We start from the raw sequence: 18,095 nt of genomic DNA on the forward strand, positions 1-18,095 counted from the left end.
GTGAAGAGCTCAGGAACAGCACCCAGATCCAGAGTCTAAGCCCCACGACCAATACCCCCCTCCCCTCAAAAAATGATCTTTAGATATAAAAGCCAGGAGCTAGTAGCTCACACCTGTAATCCTTGTTACTTGGGACGCTTAGATCTAAGAATTGCAGTTCAAAGCTAACTCAGAAAAGTTCATGAGACTCTTACCTCCAATTAATTACACCAAAAGGCTAGAAAATGGAGCTATGGCTCAGATGGTAGAACACTAGTCTTGAGCACAAAAACTCAAGAGACAGTACCTAGACCATGAGAGCAAGCCCCAGGCCTGGTAGCAAAAGATAAAAATGTCAAAATTTTAGAGATTTTTTTAGGGCTGGGCCCCAGTGGGTCACACCTGTAATCCTAGCTACTCAGGAGGCTGAGATCTAAGGATGGCAGTTCAAAGCCAGCCCACGATTCAAAGCCAACATGGACACAAAAAGTCCATGAGACTCTCATCTTCAACTAACCACCAGCAAACCAGAAGAGGGCTGTGGCTCAAATGATAGAGCACTAGCCTGAGCTGAAGAGCTCAGGGACAATGCCCAGGCTGAGTTCCAGCCTGACAAAAGGTTAAAAAAAAAATCCTAGAAATATTCAAAGAAAACATGAATAATTTATAACTCAGACTGGTACAAGTCTTTAAATATGAAATCAAGCACTAAACCTATAAAAGAAAATATTTTAAAAGTGACATAAAAACAATAAAATTCCTGTTGTCAGTGGCTCATACCTATAAACCTAGCTTCTCAGGCAATAAAATCTGAAGATCACACTTGCCAGCCCAGGCAATAAAGTCTTTGAGACTTTACCTCCAAGTGATTGAAGTGATAGAGTGCTAGCTTTGAGCACAAAGGCTCAGGGATGGTGCCCATGCCCTGAATTCAAGCCCTGAAACCAACATACACAAATTCTGTATGATCCATTTAAACCACTAATCATCCCAGAGTAAAAAGGAATTAACTAGGCTAGGACTGTGGCTTAGTGGTAGAGTGCTGGCCTAACGTGCATTAAGCCCTCAGTTTGATTCCTTAGTACCACAGAAACAAAAATAACAGGGAAGTGAAGCACTGTGACTCAAGTGGTAGAGTGCTAGTTTTGAGCAAAAGAAGCTCAGGCGAGGACTCAAAAGTTGAATACGCAATGCTATGGACCATGGTACTGGAAATATAAGCACAACTACATAGACATAAAAACTTCTGACTTTATAGACATAATATTTTATTACATAGATTATTATGTATCTGTGACATACAAAGCCTCAGCCTAATTTTGATTATGTTCTAAAATCTAAGTGCCAGGGATTGTATATAGAGATTCCCTTCTTGAGTACTTGTTTGTTAAACATGTCATTTGAAATATGATGTAAAAATCAATGTTAATTCTTTAATTAAAAAAAAAAAAGCTCAGGGACAATGCCCAGACCCTGAGTTCAAGTCCCACAACCAACAAAAGAAAAAGAAGTCTCAGCTGGACACCAGTGGCTCACGCCTGTAAATCCTAGTTACGCAGGAGGCTGAGATCTGAGGATCACTGTTCAAAGCCAGTCTTAGCACCAAAAAGCTAAAAACTTGTGGAATAACCGTGGGGATTGGGAAGCATACCTGTTGTGGCCATCCACTTCATAATGGAGCAACTTAAAGTATGAAAATGGAGGTGGTGCTCTGGCTCAAATGTTATAACACTAGCCTTGAGCTGAAGAGCTCAGAGACAGTACCCAGTCTTAGCACACACACACACACACACACACACACACAAGTTTCACACAGATTTTCCTTCCTGGGCTCTTTGAACTGTGTTCCTCAAATCTCACACTTCTGAGTAGCCAGGATTATAGATATGAGCTATCAGCACCCAGCTGCTGCTGCTTCTTCTTCCTCCTCTTCTTCTTCCTCTTCTTCTTCTTCCTCTTCCTCTTCTTCCTCCTCTTCTTCCTCTCCTTCCTCCTCTTCCTCCTCTTCCTCCTCTTCCTCCTCTTCCTCCTCCTCCTCCTCCTCTTCCTCCTCCTCCTCCTCTTCCTCCTCTTCTTTTCATCCACCTCCTCCTCCTCCTTCCTCTTCTTCCTCCTCTTCCTCCTCTTCCTCCTCTTCCTCCTCCTCTTTCTCCTCCTCCTCCTCCTCTTCCTCCTCCTCCTCCTCTTCTTCCTCCTCTTCCTCCTCTTCTTCTTTTCATCCGCCTCCTCCTCCTTCCTCTTCTTCCTCTTCTTCCTCCTCTTCCTCCTCTTCCTCCTCTTCCTCTTCCTCCTCTTCTTCTTTTCATCCGCCTCCTTCTTCTTCCTCTTCTTCCTCTTCCTCCTCTTCCTCCTCCTCCTCCTCCTCTTCTTTTCTTTTTTTTTTTCCGGGGTTTTATCATTTTATTTTTTTTTTATTTTTTATTGTAATTAGTAAAAGAGTTACATGATACTTGCCAGATAGAAGGTGCATTAATTCACGTACATTGATACCCTTTCACATGTCTTGGTACCCATTTCCCTCCCCCCCCACCCCCCACCTCTTCTTCTTTTCATCCGCCGCCGCCTTCTTCTTCTTCTTCTTCTTCTTCCTCTTCCTCTTCCTCTTCCTCTTCCTCTTCTTCTTCCTCTTCCTCCTCTTCTTTCTTCTTTCTTCTTCGTCATGGGGCTTGAACTCAGGGCCTGGGTGCTGTCCCTGAGCTCTTCAGCTCAAGACTAGCACCTTAACCTTGAGCCAAGACCCACTTCCCGTTTTCTAGAGGATCATTGGAGATAAGAGTCTCTGGGCTTTTGTAAGCTTTATAGTGCCCGGCTGGCTTTGAACCTTGATCCTCAGCCTTCTGAGTAGCTAGGGTTACAGTAGCTAGGGTTACAGGCTTGAGCCACCGCAACTTCAGCTTACTTACTTTTAATTCATTTTCCAATAGGGTAAATAGTTTTTGTGTAAGTAACTATTTTACTGTCTAGCTCTTTTCAATATTTTAGTGCTGTTCTCCTTTTGAAGCAGGGTCATCTGGAATTATAGGTACCCACACAATACCTGGTTCCAGTGCTGTTGAGGGGCTTGGACATTACTTGAGCTCTTTTTTTTGTCATGGGACTTGAACTCTGGACCTGGGCACTATCCCTAAGCTCTTTAGCTCAAGGCTATCGCTCTACCACTGGTAATTAGAGATGAGTCTCATAGGCTTTATACTGCCTGGGGGACTGGCTTTGAACCATGATCCTCAGATCTCAGCCTCCTGAGTAGCTGGGATTACAGGTGTGAGCCACCTCACCCAGCCCCTGAGCTCTTTTGGTCAAGACTGGCACTCTACCACTTACTTGAGCTTCAGAGCCAATTCTGGTTTTCTGGTGGTTAATTGGAGAAAAGTCTCAAGAGACATTCCTGTTTGGGCTAGTTTCAAACCATGAACCTCAGGCACGAGCCACCAGTGCCTCCCCTGCAGTGTGCTGCTGCTTTTTTTTTTTTTTTTTTATTCCAATCCTGGGCTTAAACTCAGGGCCTCAGCGCAGTTCTTAGGCTTTCACAAGTCTAGAGCTCTACCTCTTGAGCCCACCACATCATTTCTAGCTTTTTTTCTGTGTTTGTGGTTCTAAGGAATTGAACCCAGGTCTTCGTGTATGCTAGGCAAGGACTGTACCACTAAGCCAAACTCCTGGCCTCAACTACTGCGATTCTCTAAGGTTACTATTGGAATAGCTGGGAACCAGAATCTTATGCCCATAATCTAATTACTCAGAAAGCTATGACTTGGAGAATACACTCAATGTCTTTTTTTCTTTTTTCTTTTTTTCCCCCTCCTCTTCCTCCTCCTCCTCTTCTCCTCTTCTCTTCTTCTCCTCTTATTTTATTTATTTATTTATTTTTGCCACTCTTGGGGCTTGAACTCAGGGCCTAGGCACTGTACTTGAGCACTTTGCTCAAGGCTTGCACTCTGCCACTTAACCCTCAGTACCACTTCTGGGTTTGTCTGTATATGTGGTACCAACGAATTTAACCCCGAACCTCCTGCATGCTTGGCAAGCACCCTTAGCACTAGGCTACACTTCTGGCCCTGTCTTCTGTCTTTTAAAAAGTGAACTTTGTATTGTAGCTGGACCAGCTATACCTTCAGTTGTGGCATACCCCAAAAGGAGTCAGACCAGCACTGCAGATAGTGACCTCAAAGAAGATGGAATTGCCTCCCGGAAATCTAGTGGCAGTGCTGTGGGAGGAAAGGGAATTGCTCCTGCCAGTCCCATGCTTGGAAATGCAAGTAATCCCAATAAGGCAGACATTCCTGAACGCAAAAAGACCCCTGCTGTCCCCAGTGTAAGTATTATTGAACTATGGAGTAAAGCTGGTATTACTGAGGCTTGAAATCAGGCCTTATACTGGATTGACTTGCTTAGCTGCCACTGCATTATTTTAGCATTGCCTCCAGCCCTGGTTTTTGCTTGTTAATTGGAGATGGAGAATTTTCTATTTAAGGTGTCTTTAAGCCTTTATCCTCCAGGTCTTAACCTCCTGAGTAGCTAACATTACAGATATGAGCCCTCCAGTACTCAACTCGTTTCCCCTTTTAATAAAGTCTACATTATTTTTTGTTTGCTGTTTGTGATTTTGGTGTAATGTCTATGAATCTACTGTCAAACTCAACATGATGACTAAGTATGTGTGGCTCACATCTGTAATCCTCACTATTCAAGAGATCTGAGGATCTCAGCTGAAAGCCAACCTAGGCAGACAAATCCAAGAGACTTTTATCTCCAATTATCCAATAATAGAAGTAGAGAAGCACCAGCCTTGTGCAAAAAAAAAAAAAAGAACAAAACAAAACAAAACAAAAAAAAAACAGTAAGAGCAAAAGGCCCTAAGTTCAAGTTTCAGTATTGGGACAAAAAGAAAACTCATTCTAACACAATGCAGGTGTTTTATATCTAAATTTTTGTTTGCACTCATACACACAAAATCGTGCCTTTCAGTTTTGCAAGAATGAGCTTTTAAAAATAATAGATCTGCTAGGTCGTGCTGACGTATGCTGTAACCCTAGCTACTCAGGAGACTGAGATCTGAGGATCAAAGCCAGCCCGGGCACTACAAAGCCAAGAGACTCTTATCTCCAATTAACCTCTAGAAAATGGGAAGTGGGGCTTGGCTCAAGGTGTAGGGTGGTAGCTTTGAGCTGAAGAGCTTAGGGACAGCACTCAGACTGAGTTCAAGCCCTATGCCCCTCAAAATAATAAATCATCTCCCTAATATTCTGTTACTTAAGTAATCTACATACTATTAATGTACTCCTGTAGACCAGTTTTTAAAAGTCACACTGTCATAGCTGACTTAAAAACTGAGTAGTTACATATACATGGATAAGTTTCTTTTTTTGTTTATTTGCTTGTACATGTTTGAGACAAAAATGCCTGTTTCTTACAGAGTAACACAGCATCTGGTGGAATGACACGCCGAAACACTTATGTTTGCAGTGAGAGGACTACAGCAGACAGACATTCAGTGATTCAAAATGGTAAAGAGAACAGGTATGGAGATTTACTTGTCAGCACAAGATTTTTTTTTCACCAAGAAAAATGTATGTTATTTGCTTGTTAGTTTTTAAAATCACATTCAAATAATAATAATTCTCTGAAGGTAAGTTCAATTTGAATGGGAATTTTTAGCAGAATAATTCAGAGCATCCTCCTGGCTGGCGTGTATTATGAGAAAAACAACTAACTAGAGATCAGGAACTGGGGATCTGGCTCAGTGGCGGAGTGCAACCACTCAGTCATTTACACGGCCCTGCGTTTCATCCTCAGCTCTATAAAAGTAGTATTAATAATAATTTGAACAGAGGTGAAAGTGGGGAGAACAGAGTCCTGAGGTAAGATGTCTGGAGCATATGTATATAAGGTAGAGTGAATTTTTGGTGAAGGTACTCAGGGCTGAGTTTTCAGAATAACTTCTGACTCAACAAGACACACTTTAAGCTCCAGGAGAAATATAATTTAACTCTCTGGCTTAAAATATTCCCAGAGGAGGGTGGTAGAGAGGGAGTCTGACCTAGTAGTAGAGTGCATACCTAGTATGCTCAAAGCTGTGGATTTGATTTCTTGGTTCCACATACATAGAAAAGGCTGGAAGTGATTGTGGGGCTCAAGTGGCAGAGGGCAAGCCTTAAGCAGAAGTGCTCAGGGACAGTGCCCAGGCCCTGATTTCCAGTCCCAGGAAAGGCCAAAAAGTTGAAGAAAAAAAATTTTTTTTTTTTTTTTTAATTTTTTTTGAGCTGGGTGGTGGTAGCTCAGGCCTATAAATTCTGGCTACTTAGGAGGCTGATACCTGAAGATGAAGATTCAAAGCCAGTTCAGGCAAGAATTGTGAGGCTCCTATCTCCAAGTAATTACCAAGAAAAGCCAAAAAGTGTAGGTTCAAACTGAAGAAGCTCAGGCATATGTCCAGACCATGAGTTCAATCCAAAGACTGGCAAAGAGTCAGAAAAATAGAATTAGACTAGGCACTAGTGGTTCAGACCTGTAATTGTAACTGCAGGAAGCTAAGATCTGGGGATCACTGTTTAAACCCAGCCTGGGCAGGAATGTCCATGAGACTCATCTCCAGCTAAACACCAAAAAGCCAATAAATGAAGCTGTATCTCAAGTAATAGAGCCAGAATAGAACCTTGGGCCAGAAAGCTCAAAGATTGTGCCTGGACCCACAGTTGAAGTCCCAGAACCAGCACAAGAAAGGAAGGAAAGAAGGGAGAGAAAAGTATTAGGTAAGTCCAGAGAAAGAGAAGCTAATGTCGGGTCTGATGGCTCACACCTGTAATCCTAGCTACTCAGGAGACTGCGATCTGAGGATGGAGGTTCAAAGCCAGCCTGGACACTAACGTCTGTGAGACTCATCTGCAATTAACCATCAGAAAACCAGAAGTGACACTGTTGCTCAAGGAATAGGTTGGTAGCCTTGAGTTGAAGAGCTCAGGGACAAAGCCCAGGCCCAGAGTTCAAGTCCCTTGACAGACCAAAAAAAAGAAACGAAAGAGAGTTAAGCTGATAGAAAGTAATTAAATGTATATTTCATGCACAACAAATTTCTCAGCGTGCCATGAAGTTTTCATCTTTATAAAACTAAATTCTGAGAAGATAAGTCAGAATGATAGGGCCGGGAGTTTGGCCTAGTGGTTAAAGTGCTTGCCTAGCATGCACGAAGACCCAGGTTCAATTCCTTGGTACCACATATATAGAAAAAGCCGGAAGTGGTACTGAAGCTCAAGTGGTAGAGTTCTAGCCTTGAGAAAGTCCAAGGACAGTGCTCAGGCCCTGAGCTCAAGCCCAGGACTGGCAAAAAAAAAAAAAAAAAAAAAAAAAAAAGAATGATCCTGGCGTAGAAATCATTGAATGAACTGACATTCTTTCTGTCATCTGGACAGTCAACTTGATCATTGTCTGGTCATGTCTACAGTTGAAGTGGCTTCTTTGATTATTTTCTGTTTGGGTTTTTTCTGTTTGGTCTTCTTGTGACATTAGATTTCTATGTGATTAAATCCCCTTAGATGACATGTATAACTGTGTAGAAAGATGCATCCTCCATAAATCACAGGTTCTATTCCCCTGTACTACAGGTTCGAACTGATAAGAAGCTAAACTTATAATATAAAACTACATATAAAATGAGTGGATTTTGAAAATATGCAATGTGATACTCTGTTCTGGCTCTTGGTCTTCATGGGAAGACCAGGGCACGTGCCAGTCGTGGAAGTGTATTCATGGCCTGGGTTCTGTCCCTGAGCTTTTTTGCTCAAGGCTAGTATCTACCACATGAGCCACATCTCTACTAGATTTTTGATGGTTAATTAGATATAAAATTCTCCATAGAGGTCAGGCAGTGGTGGATTGGCTTACACCGATAATCCCAGATAATTGGGAGGCTGACATCTAAGGATATGATTTAACTGCCAACTCAGGCAGAAAAGTCCACGAGACTCTTACCTCCAATTAACCACTAGAAAATGGGCTCCAAGGGCTCGGATATCGCTCAGTGGAAAAGCACTTACCTACTTACCTAACAGAAGTCCTGGGTTCAATCCCCAGTACCAAAAACAAACAAGACAAAAAATAAGGAGAGAGAATAGGCTCAAAGGGCTGGGAGTATAGCCTAGTGGTAGAGTGCTTGCCTAGCAAGCAAAAAGCTCTGGGTTTGATTCCTCAGTACACATACACATAAAAAGCCAGAAGTGGTGCTGTGGCTCAAATGGTAGAGCACTAACCTTGAGAAAACCCAAGGACAGTGCCCAGGCCATGAATTCAAGTCCCAGGACTGGCCAAAAAAAAGGGGGCGGGGGGATCAGGAGTTTGGCCTAGTGGTAGACTGCTTGCCTAACATGCACGAAGACCTGGGTATAATTCCTCGGTACCAGAAGAAGAAGCCAGAAGTGGTGCTGTGGCTCAAGTGGTAGAATTCTATCCTTGAGAAAGTCCAAGGACAGTGCTGTCCAAGGACTGCCCCCCCCCCCCCAAAAAAAAGGAAAAGAAAATGGCCTCAAAGTGGTAGAATGCTAGCCTTGAGCAGAAAAGCTTAGGGATTACACTTAGGCCTAGAATTCAAGCCCCAGGACCTATCCAAAGGAAAAAAAAAAGTTTCAGACACCTATAACTCTATAGTTAAGATTAGGAGTGTCCAGCTGGTATTTTTGTTTCGGGGTTTTTTTTTTGTTTGTTTGTTTGTTTTGTTTTTGAGAGGATGTGGGGCTTGAACTCTTCTGACTTGTGTACCATCCCTGAACCTTCCCTTCCCTTGAGCCAAGCCCCACTTCCTGTTTTCTAGAGGTTGATTGGAGATTAAAGTCTCAGGTTCTTTTATGCTGGGGCTGGCTTTGAACTTTGATCCTCAGATCTCAGCCTCCTGAGTAGTTAGGATTATAGGTGTAATTCTTGGGTCTGATAGAGAGCGTGAGTTGGCAGGATATTTTTCTGGCATGTATATATGAGCTCTGACCTTGTTTTAACGCCAGTGTGTTGATGGGCTGCTTACTCTGCTGTACTGTCCCGAGGCAGTCATTCATACACCTGCAGGCGGAGTCTCTAAAACTGGCCATGTGCACACAGTGACCATGGGTCCTCCATGAGTGCTGGCTGGCAGGAGAGGGTTGGAGGAATGTGATTTGGTTCTGTCAGCATCATATAGGTTGCAGTGAGTCTTAAACCACTCTGCAGACACAAGGTGCCCAACAGACTGTTGCTTTTGTTGGTAATAATAAACTGTTCAGGAGGAATGTGAGGAATTTTCTTAATTTATATAAGCTGTACCTAATCTTCCTAGTTAATAATGTTGTTGATCCACCCACATTCCATGGGCAGCCTGCCCTGCTTATCCCTGTGCCTTTAGATGTCTGTATGACACCTGAGGACATGTTCATAGAGGTCCTCAGGAATATAACATGTACTGGATACCACTGGTTTGAATTATTTTTTATTGCTTTATGTGCGCATGTGCATGTGTGGGTGCCCGTACAAGGCTTGAATTCAGGGCCTCATATTTGCACTGGGCTTTTCTGCTCAAGGCTGATACTTTACCTGAAAGCACAGATCTACTTTCTCACACTTTTTTTTGGGTTGGGGGGAGAGTGGATTAGAGGGCTTGAACTCGGCCTGGGCGCTGTCCCTGACCTCTTCCAGCTCAAGGCTACCTTCTGGTACTTTCTTTGTGGTAATTAAGTGGTATCATTATTTTATCCACTTACCCTGTGTCAGTCCATGGAGACTATTTAGAGAAGGATTAATGACAGTGAACATTTATCTATAGGTGTCTTTTGGACTAAGTACTTTTAATTACAGTCTTTGGGTAAGCTTTTAGCTTGCATTCAAATGTCTGTTCTCATCTGGGCTAGATGCCTCACTTGCAAACAATTCAAAGTACTATCCCTTTATAGCCCTTAATAGTGACTTATTGATTGACAAGCATGCTGAGATGGCATGTGTGGTGCATCTGTTCCTTCTGAGGCCTTCTACTGACCCTGGAGACACAGAAAGAAAAGAAAAGAAAAGGAAAGGAAAGGAAAGGAAAGAAAGAAAGAAAGAAAGAAAGAAAGAAAGAAAGAAAGAAAGGGAGGAAGGAAGGAAGGAAGGAAGGAAGGAAGATATATTTTGAGAGAGATGAAAAAAACTAAGCCAGAACTTGAGGCCATTTCTCCAAGCCCTGGTATCAGCCAAAAGAAAAGAGACATGTTGATCCTCATGGACTACACCCAGGCCCAGAGTTCAAGCTTCATGACTGACAAAAAAAAAAAAAAAAAAAAATGTAGAGGGGCCAGGAGTTTGGCCTAGTGGTAGAGTGCTTGCCTAGCATGCATGAAGACCTGGGTTTGAATCCTCAGTACCATGTATATAGAAAAAAGCCTGAAGTGGTGATGAGGCTCAAGGTCTAAAGCTCTAGCCTTGAGAAAGTCCAAGGACAGTGCTCAGGCCCTGAGCTCAAGCCCAAGACTGACACCAAAAAAACAAAAAAAATGGTCGGGCTGGAGTATGGCCTAGTGGTAGAGTGCTTGCCCAGCATGCATGATGACTCAGATTCTATTCCTTGTTACCACATACACAGAAAAGGCCAGAAGTGGTACTGTGGCCCAAGTGGGGTAGCGCTCTAGTTTTGAGAAAGCCCAAAGACAGTGCTCTCAGGGCCTGAGTTCAAACCTTAGGACTGGCAAAAAATAAAGTAGAGGGCCTGGAGTTTGGTCTAGTGGTAGTGCTTGCCTAGCATTCGTGAAGACCTGAGTTCCATTCTTTGGTACCACATATGTGGCCAAGGAGTGGTGGCTCACACCTGCAATCATAGCTACTCAGGAGGCTGAGGTCTGAGGATCACTGTTAAAAGCCAGTCCAGGCAGGAAGGACTGTGTGAGATTCTTACCTCCAATTAATCACTAGAAAGCAGGAAGTGGGGCTATGGCAGTAGCCTTGAGCTGAAGAGCTCTGGAACAGTGCCCAGGCCCAGAGTTCAAGCCCCATGATCCACAAAAAAAAGAAAAGCCGCAAGTGGTGCTGTGGCTCAAGTGGTAGAGCTCTAGCCTTGTGCAAGCCCCAAGGACAGTCCTCAGGACCTGAGTTCAAGCTCCAAGACTGACACAAAAAAAGGGGGAGAACAGGGAGGGACAGAGGGAGAAAGAAAATAAAATGTCAGTGAGTTCTCAGCACAGCACATAGTGTGACTATGTCCTGTACTTGTTTGACTAGATAGACTTGTGTTGAGACATCTCCTTTAAGACTTATGTAGACCTTGAAGGATGCAGCTCTCTTAGATGCATTCAGACACGTTATCTTAAGGTAATAAAATTGTTGTTTAGGATGAATAGAACTCTCCCCATTACCTATGCGTGCGTGCGTGCGTGCGTGCGTGTGTGTTTTGGTTGCGGGACTTGAACTCTGAGCTGAGTTCTTCAGTTCAAGGCTACCACCCTACCTACCCCTTGACCTACAATGTCTTTTCCAGTTTTCTGGTGATTAATGGGAGATAGGGTCTCACGGACTTTTTAGTGTCCAGGCTGGCTTTGAACCATAATCCTCAGTTCTCAGCCTCCTGAGTAGCTAGGATTACAGACGTGAGCCATCTCGGCCATGAAACTTTTTTTTTTTTTTTGGTCTATAGTAGGACTTGAACTCTGGGCCTGGGTGCTATCCCTGAGCTTTTCAACTCAGTACCACTGGAACCACAGTGCCACTTCTAGTTTTCTAATGGTTAATTGGAAATAACAGTCTCATAGGGATGGGCTGGGAGTTTGGCCTAGTGTTAGAGTGCTTGCCTAGTGTGCACGAAGACCTGAGTTGCAATCTTTTGTACAACATACACAGAAAAAGCCAGAAGTGGTAATGCTCAAGTGGTAGAGCTCTAGCCTTGAGAAAGCTCAAGGACAGTGCTCAGGCCCTGAGGTTGAGCCACAAGACTGGCAAAAAAAGAAAAAGATTGCTGCTTTAAAAATGCAAAGGGAGCTGGGAGTTTGGCCTACTGGTAGAGTGCTTGCCTAACATGCACGAAGACCTGGGTTTAATTCCTTGGTATCATACATAGAAAAAAGCCAGAAGTAGTGCTGTGGTTCAAGTGGTAGAGCTCTAACCCTAAACTCAAGGCACAGGACTGGCAAAAAAATAAATAAATAAAAGCAAAGGGGTAGCATGGAGTTTGGCTGTCCTATTGGTAGAGTGCTTGCCTAGCATGCACTAAGTCCCAGGTTCAATTCCTCGGTACCTCATATATAGAAAATAAAAGCCGGAAGGGGTACTGTGGCTCAAATGATAAAGCACTAGTCTTGAAAGCCCAAGGTCAGTGCTTAGGCCCTGAGTTCAAGCCTCAGGACAGGCAAAAGAGAGGTGCGGGGGAGAATGCAAAGGGGAAAGGGGAAACCAGCCATTGTAATGCTAGCTGCTCAGGGTGCTGAGGCAGTAGCCTTGAGCTGAAGGGCTCAGGGACAGTGCCCGGGCCCAAAGTTCAAGCCCTACAACCGACCAAAAAAAAAAGTCATGGCCAGGAGTTTTGCCTAGCAGTAGAATAATTGTCTAGCATTCATGAAGACCCGGCTCTACCCCTGAAAAAACTGGAAGTGATGCTGTGGCTCAAGTGATAAAGCTCTTGCCCCAAGAAAGCCCAGAGACTGTGCTCAGGCCCTGAATACAAGCCCTGGGACTAGGCAGAAAACAAAAACAAAATGCAGGTATAGGGCTAAGAATATGGCTTAACGGTAGAGTGTTTGCCTATCATGTATGAACCCCTAGGTTTAGTTCTTCAATACCACATAAACAGAAAAGGCCAGTAGTAGCTACTCAGGGGACTGATATCTAAGAATCACAATTCAAAGGCAGCTAGGCCACAAAAGTTCCTGTGAGACCTGTTGTTCATTGTAGGGCTTGAACTCTGGGCCTGGGCGCTGTCCCTGAGCTCTTCAGTTCAAAGGTAGCAATCTACCACTTGAGCCACAGCGCCACTTCTAGCTTTTTTTTTTTTTTTTTTTTTTTGCCAGTCCTGGGCTTGAGCTCAGGGCCTGAGCACTGTCCTTGGGCTTTCTCAAGGATAGAGTTCTACTACTTGAGTCACAGCACCATTTCTGGCTTTTTTCTATGTATGCTACCAAGGAATCGAACCCAGGACTTTGTGCATGCTGGGCAAGCACTCTAGAGGCACTGTGGCTTAAGTGGTAGAGTGCTGCCCTTCAGCTGAAAAGCTTAGTGACAGTGCCCAAGCCGAGTTCTTCAAGGCCTATGACCAACCAAATAAAAAAGCAGGTATAGGGCCGGGAGTTTGGCCTAGTGGTTAAAGTGCTTGCCTAGCATGCACGAAGACCCGGGTTCAATTCCTTGGTACCACATACATAGAAAAAAGCCGGAAGTGGTGCTGAGGCTCAAGTGGGTAGAGCTCTAGCCTTGAGAAAGTCCAAGGACAATGCTCAGGCCCTGAGCTTAAGCCCAGGACTGGCAAAAAAAAAAAAAAGGGCAGGTATAAGCAGAGCACCAGTAGTTCTCACCTATATCCTAGTGTGGCTGAGATCTGAGGTTTGAGATTCATAGCCAGCCCAGGCAGAATCACCCCCATGAGACTTCTCTCCAGCCAACCACAACACCAGAAGTGGAGCTGTGGCTGGAAGTGGTAGAGTGCTAGCCCTACTACCAACAAAACGAGGGGGAGTCAGAGAGGGAGAAGGCAGGTATAAGTCGGCATTTGACCCAAAATTACTAAAATACATTTAAGAGCATCTTGTTCTTGGATGGGGTTACAGGGTCTGGGTAGGAAGCTGTACTTTGACAGCAGGCTGCTCTTTGGTCACTGTTCCATCACACTGTTGTTTCTGCCTCTGCCTGAACCCAAACCCCTCCCAGCCTGACAGAAGTGTCCGCTTATGCAGCTAGCCCTGCCTCAGTCTGTGCCACACCTTCTACCTGTCGGCTGAGACATCAGAAGTCGATGTCCATGTCAGCCTCGGGGCACCCCAAGATGATGTTACCTCCAATAGACAGTGAAGGAGATAACTTCAAGGCTATGTAAGAAAAACACACATTCCTTGTGAAACTAATGTGTACCTACCCACTGCCGCTTAATTTTTGTGCTGTGGATTTTTCTAGTCCAAGGTTTTGTTACAGTTGTCTACAAGGTGTCCTTCCTGTGTGGTTTCAGTTGAGTACATCATGTGTTACGGTATCCATGGTTGTCTGTCTTGTCTGTGCCTTTCCATGCTGCTAAGGGCATAAAAATCCCCTGCCCGAGTTGCTTCAGCACGTGGGATTTCACGCATTCTGTCTGTGTGCTTCCAAACTTTTTTTGGTTGCCTATTCAATTACATATGCAGTTCTTTCTTTTCTTTTGGCAAAATTGTCTGTGTGAAAGCAATTTGAGAGGGAAGCAAAGGGGGGCAGCTTAAGATAGTTTACCTTTCTTGATCTTGTCCTTGAAAATGCGCATGTACTGTGCACACCCTTATACACTACAGCTGCTTCTCATGCCCTGTTCCTTCGGTAACCCTATCCCCCTTAACTTACCTTTTGCTCCTGTGTTTTGTAAAGTACCCCTTGGATCTCAATTCATTATACCAGTTTTTTTTTTTCCACTATATAAAAGATACAGGGTAGTTATAAGTTTTCATATGCCATGACTTTGTTAATACAGATATATACCTTTTGTTTTCTGCTCTCTCAGCACTATTCCTGATCAGAGAACTCCAGTTGCTTCCACCCACAGTATTAGCAGTGCAACCACCCCAGATCGCATCCGCTTCCCAAGAGGCACAGCCAGTCGTAGCACTTTCCATGGCCAACCTCGGGAGCGGCGAACAGCAACATACAATGGCCCACCTGCCTCACCCAGCCTCTCCCATGAAGCCACACCACTGTCCCAGACTCGAAGCCGAGGCTCCACTAATCTTTTTAGTAAATTAACTTCAAAACTCACAAGGAGGTAAGTGCATGCCAAGTAATGTTAGTTGTATTAGACCAAATTCACCAAGCAAAAGGACAAATACGTCCTATTGTGTAAACCTGCTGCCTAAATACTTTTCATTCTGCCCATAACTTATGAGTTTTGTGTGTGTGTGTGTGTGTGTGTGTGTGTGTGTGCGCGCGTGTGTGTGCGCGTGTGCGCGCGCGTGCGCATGTGTGCGCACATTACATTTATAATGTATATAATGTGTATATATACATACATATCCTACACACACACACACACACATGCATAAGTATGTAACTGTGGTCTTTAAGATACACATTATAAGTAGGAGATAGTTGGCTCATGTCTGTAATCTTACTTACTCAGGAGACTAAGATCTTAAGATCAGTGTTTGAAGCCAGCCTCCAATTAACCACCAGGAATCAGAGTAGATCTGTAGCTTGAGTGAAAAAGCTCAGATAAGGCTGGGAATTTGGTCTAGTGGTAGAGTGCTTGCCTAGTATGCGTGAAGCCCTAGGTTTGATTTCTTGGTACCACATATACAGAAAAATCAGGAAGTGTGCCGTGGCTAAAGTGAAGAACTCCTTGTTGTCTGGTATATGGGAGGAGGTTTCTGCTCGTTGTTAATGCTCCTAGTGATCACACATTGTTCATTCACGTGCCACATGCTCAGAGGAGAAAGGGAGACTTTTCCTTTTCTGTCAGGTGGTTATCAGTAAGTGATTGTTACTAAGTTTCTGTATAACCTTTGAAAGCTACATTGAGAACCAGGCAACTCTCCTAAGTGGTATAGTTTTAAAATTCCAGCTTCTGGGGCTGGAAGCATAGCTTAGTGGTAGAGTGCTCTCTGAGTCACACAAAGCTCTGAGTTCAATTCCTCGGTACCACACACACACAGAAAAAGCTGGAAATCTCGCTGTGGCTCAAGTGGCATACATTAAAGTGTCCAAGGACGGAGTTCAAGCCCCAGGATTGGCCAAAAAAGAAAAAAAAATAGTAACAATACTACTAATAATAATCCAGCTTATTTTGAAAAAAAATAATATTTATTGGAGGTTTGGCTTAGTAGTAGAGGGTCTGACCAATAACTGTGAGACCCTATTCAAATCCCAGTAGGCTTCCCCCCTCCCCGCCCCCCCAGTTTGATCTTGTATAAATGCTTCGTGCAAAGGGCACTAGTGGCTCACATCTTTAACCCTAGCTACTGAGATGGCTGAGATTTGAGGATCATAGTTCAAAGCCGTTCAGGGCAGAAAAGTCCATGAGACCCTTATCTCCAATTAACCACAGAAAACTGGAAGTAGTGCTGTGGTTAACTTTAAGCAAAAGAGATCCACATCAGCACCCAGGCCCAGATTTCAAGCCCCATAACTAGAAACACTTCATGGCTGCCAGGTACTGATGGCTCACGCCTTTTATCCTAGCTACTCATAGACTGGGATCTTAGGATTGTAGTTTAGAGCCAGTCCAGGGATAGTACCCAGATCCCTAAATTCAGACCCCACAACTGATACAAATAATTCAGAAAATAGCTGCTTCATGCCTCCAGCAGGTCTTGAGTTCAGGAAATCTGAGCATTCCTTTAGAAACCATTTTTCCATGATCTAATGTGGAGAATGCAAGAGCACAGCCATATGGGCTGATACTATAAATATCAGGAACCACTCAGCACAAGCACAAAGTAAAAGGCAGGATTGTACTCTTAAAACCCAAGAGTTCCCCCATCCTTGACTTTTGCACCTTTCTCTCAAGGAAGTGCTCTAAAACTCAGCCTCAGGGGCTGTGTACCTGAGGGCTGTGTTTGCCTGGTACCTGCATTCTTGCTTAGTGTTTGTGTCTTACTGAGCAACAGCAGGAATTTTGCAGGCTCTAAGGTGAAAGATACCACCATCTCTTGTTTCTCTGCATATTCCATGACCCATTAGCAATCCTCATTATTTAAACTGTCAGCTAAATGTGGCTTATGTGCTATGAAGTACCCATCTGCACATCAAGAGAGTCAGGCTTCAGTGAGCCCTTTAAACCTTCTGCTTAGCCCCCATTCCAGAGTGGACAGAACACTATGGTCTGAAAGGCCTTGCCCTTGGACACCGGTCCATGACCAACAAGGACCAACTGGTGACCCCTGAATGGTTTCTTCCTTCTTCCAGGTATCATGTAGAAAGATTATCCTGTCCCAGGTGTTCTTGTCCCCTTGCCCCTGAGACAAGCTGCTCATCCTCCTACCTCTGCTTAATACCAGCATGCAGCAGTCAGGTTCAAAAGTTCAGAAAAGGGGCCGGGAGTTTGGCCTAGTGGTAGAGTGCTTGCCTAGCATTCACAAAGACCCAGATTCAATTCCTCGGTACCACATACACAGAAAAAAAGGCTGAACGTGGTGCTGTGGCTCAAGTGGTAGAGCTCTAGGCTTGAGAAAGCCCAAGGACAGCACTCAGGCTCTTGAGTTCAAGCCCCAAAACTAGCCCCCCCCCAAAAAAGGGGGGGTAAGTATTCCATGGGATCTCATTAACTAGGTGGCTTTGCGCTCGTGATCCCCCTGCTTCTGCCTCCCAGATGCTAGCATTACAAGCATATATACCATGTCAGTGATACTCCTTTAACTGTTCTGTGAAAATTTACAAACAGAAGTCTGCCTGTAAAGACAATTGGTTGTTAGAAGTAGTCAGTGCAGGCACGGGTGGCTCACTCCTGAAATCTAGCCACTCCAGAGACTAGATTCTGGGAACTAGGGTTTGAAACCAGCCTGATCAGTAAAATCTGTGAGATTTTTACCTCCCATTAGACAGCAAAATCTGGAAGTGGAAGTGTGGCACAAGTGGTAGAACTCCTGCCTTGGGCAAAAAGTCCAGGGAAGAGCAAGAGGCCCTGAATTCAAGACTTAGTATCAGCTAAACAAAATAAGTAAGTAATGGTGCCTAAAAGGCTAATATGTTAGGGTCAGTGGTGTCTCACAACCTTAATCCCAGCTACTTGGAAGGCTAAGGCCCGAGGATCGCTATTCTAAGCCAGGCAGGAGAGCCCTGAGACTCTTACCTCCATTCAACCACCAAAAAGTCAAACATGAAGCTGTGGTTTAAATGGTAGAGCATCAGCTTTGAGTGAGTTAAAAAAAAAAACTGATTTCAAGCCCCAGTGCAAGCATAAATAAAATGTGGTGCCGGGCGCCAGTGGCTCTTGCCTGGAATCTTAGCTACTCAGGAGGCAGAGATCTGAGGATCTCGGT

General features: G+C 44.2%; 1 protein-coding gene across 9 annotated transcripts in view; it reads left to right on the plus strand.

The window, feature by feature from the left end:
• The window catches only part of Mark3 (microtubule affinity regulating kinase 3), a 71,751-nt gene that overhangs the window by 44,162 nt on the left and 9,494 nt on the right, over positions 1 to 18,095 (plus strand). For 5 of the 9 annotated variants that reach the window (XM_090344893.1, XM_090344896.1, XM_090344895.1 and 2 more), the window contains 4 exons: positions 4,074 to 4,291; positions 5,393 to 5,496; positions 13,813 to 13,974; positions 14,627 to 14,884. In XM_090344893.1, coding sequence (XP_090201019.1) covers positions 4,074 to 4,291; positions 5,393 to 5,496; positions 13,813 to 13,974; positions 14,627 to 14,884 — 742 coding nt within the window. The remainder of the gene's footprint in view (positions 1 to 4,073; positions 4,292 to 5,392; positions 5,497 to 13,812; positions 13,975 to 14,626; positions 14,885 to 18,095) is intronic. The other 4 variants (XM_090344898.1, XM_090344901.1, XM_090344900.1 and 1 more) reach the window with 1 other exon arrangement.

This window comes from Megascapheus bottae, chromosome 14, assembly GCF_031878675.1.
Source record: "Megascapheus bottae isolate mThoBot1 chromosome 14, mThoBot2.hap1, whole genome shotgun sequence".
Classification (NCBI taxonomy): Eukaryota; Metazoa; Chordata; class Mammalia; order Rodentia; family Geomyidae; genus Megascapheus; species Megascapheus bottae.